Consider the following 2,275-nt stretch of genomic DNA (forward strand, 5'->3'; position numbering starts at 1 on the left):
CACTCCTCCACCCTCCCACTGTAGGCTCCATCCGTCCACTCCAGCACTGTATTCTCCATCCCTGCACCCCACCCTCAGCATCTCTACCCCTAAGGCAGCCCAGGAAATGGGAACTGAAACTCTGGTACCCACAGGGGCCCGGGTGGGCAAAGAGCGCTCAATCCAGCTCCCTGAGCCACTTCAGCCTGGGCATCACTGCAGGCCCCATGCTCCTCCTCCTCTTCCTCAGGGCTGGGTCTCCAGGGAGTGGGGCCTTGGTTCTGAGAATCAGCCCTTAGAGGCTCCGTCTGTGGAGTCTGGGTCTGTACTGGGGAGGGTCACAGCCCACGGGCTGGCAGCCAGCCCAGCACCTACTTGTAAAAATTTTGTAATAAAAAGATTTTCCTAGAGACGTGAAAGGAGAGTGTCTGTGGGGTGGGGCATCCTTGCTGTGGCCTGTGCCCCACCTGCCCGCTGTTCTGGCAGCACAGGCCTGACCCTGGTCCTGAGGGTGGACACCAGCCCTCCCTACTGCTTTCTGCTCTGGAGCCAGGCCTGGGGCACTGGCTGCTCCCCTGCTGTGCCGTGGCAGCCTAGAGTAGCTGCAGGAATGGCTGGCCTGAGGGAGCGTTCCTGGGACCTTGAGTCTTCTCTGGCCAGCAGAGTTCCCCAAAACCATCACATCCAGATCTGCGTTGGTGACCAAGGCCAGACTGAAGGTTGGGTCCTAGTACAGTGAGCCTGTACCACTCACTGGAGGGTAGGGGTCAGGGAGGTGGTGGAGAGCGGGTGGCAGCCAGCCAGGCGGCTTCCTAGGGGGCAGTCAGTGCTGGTAGAGACTGGAGGGAGGGCAGGTCCTCATCAGGAGGTGGCACGGGGGTGGGAGATGACATCAGGACCAGGACCCAGAGGCAGGAATCTTGCATAGAACCTGGCTGTGGAGCCAGGCCATGCACTGTCACAGGGCAACTTGCCCTTCTCACCTGGGACTGAGTGTCCTACACTTCCAAGAGGCATCCTGCAGCCTCGGCCAGGCCCCGCAGCCCCTCCCCAAGCCAGTTTTCTCCAGGATGGGAAGGCCTGGTCTTGCCCACTCACCTCCTCACCTTTCTGGGAAGTGAGCTTAGACACTGTCTCTCTGTTCAGTGCCCTGGTGGGGAGGATGGTGGTTCTTATTCTGCTCCTTCCCCTCCCCCTACACCTTTTTTTTTTTTTTTTTTCAGTCATTTGATAAACCTGAGGGCAGCCAGCCCCAGCTTTGGAGTTCTGAGACTGGAAGGACCAAGGGGACACCCCGGGTTGGAGGTCTTACTCTTGTTCTCTGAATGACTAGTCAAGGGAGGTTTCTAGTGGGATGGGATGGGCGTCCTCTTGGGAGGCAACAGGTGAGGTGCAAGGGGGGCATCAGAGATGCCCATTGTCAGCTGGGCACAGTGGCTCACGCCCGTAATCCCAGCACTTTGGGAGGCTGAGGCGGGCGTATCACCTGAGGTCAGGAGTTCCAGACCAGCTGAACCAACATGATGAAACCCCTTCTCTACTAAAAATACAAAGATTAGCCCAGGGTGGTGGCATGCACCTGTAATCCCAGCTACTGGGGAGGCAGAGGCACGAGAATCACTTGAACCCGGGAGGTGGAGGTTGCAGTGGGCCGAAATGGCACCACTGCACTCCAGCCTGGACGACAGATACTCTGTCTCAAAGGGGGGAAAAAAAATGCCCGTTGTCCTGGGGGAGCTAAAGGGTTCACCTGGGGACCGTGAACACCTTGGACAGCTCCCAGCTCCAGTCCTCAGTGGCTCCGGGTCACTCTTGCCCCCTGGTGGCCTCACTGAGCGCGGCCGCCGCGGCTCCAGCCAAAGCTGCAGTCGGGGCCGGGGCCGTTCTGCGTTCCTGTATTTGCTTTTCCCGCGAGTGGGGGTGCCCCTGCGCACCTGCTCAGCTTGTGAGCACCTGTCTGCGTGAGCCCGGCGCTCCTGTGTCCCTGTGCGCTCGCGAGGCTAGGCCCATACATGCCCTCTGCCCCATCGCGGGTGCGGGTGAGGGGCTGGGAGTCCTACCGGGAAGAGGCCAGAAGGGAGCGCATCCCGGAGACACCCACCCGCGGCCTAAATCCAGCCGGACTTCTGGGAACTGCACCGGCCCCAGAGGCCGCAGGTACCGAGACACCCTGAGGCCGAGAGAGGTACAGAGAGGCCCGGAGAGGGGACCAGAACTGGAGCAGGGGGAGGGGGCGCAGCCTGTAGCCACCCTCCCGCCCCCCGCAGGTGGAGCGCGCAGGCGCAGTCTCCGCGCG

At 61.1% G+C, this 2,275-nt stretch overlaps 1 protein-coding gene across 1 annotated transcript in view; it reads left to right on the forward strand.

Moving 5' to 3' along the window:
• The window catches only part of ENTPD2 (ectonucleoside triphosphate diphosphohydrolase 2), a gene marked incomplete at its 5' end in the record, with an annotated part of 8,632 nt that overhangs the window by 5,446 nt on the left and 911 nt on the right, over positions 1–2,275 (forward strand). The window contains one exon of the mRNA XM_011957399.1: positions 2,098–2,164. Coding sequence (XP_011812789.1) covers positions 2,098–2,164 — 67 coding nt within the window. The remainder of the gene's footprint in view (positions 1–2,097; positions 2,165–2,275) is intronic.

This window comes from Colobus angolensis, unplaced genomic scaffold, assembly GCF_000951035.1.
Source record: "Colobus angolensis palliatus isolate OR3802 unplaced genomic scaffold, Cang.pa_1.0 Scaffold44, whole genome shotgun sequence".
NCBI classification, from domain to species: Eukaryota; Metazoa; Chordata; class Mammalia; order Primates; family Cercopithecidae; genus Colobus; species Colobus angolensis.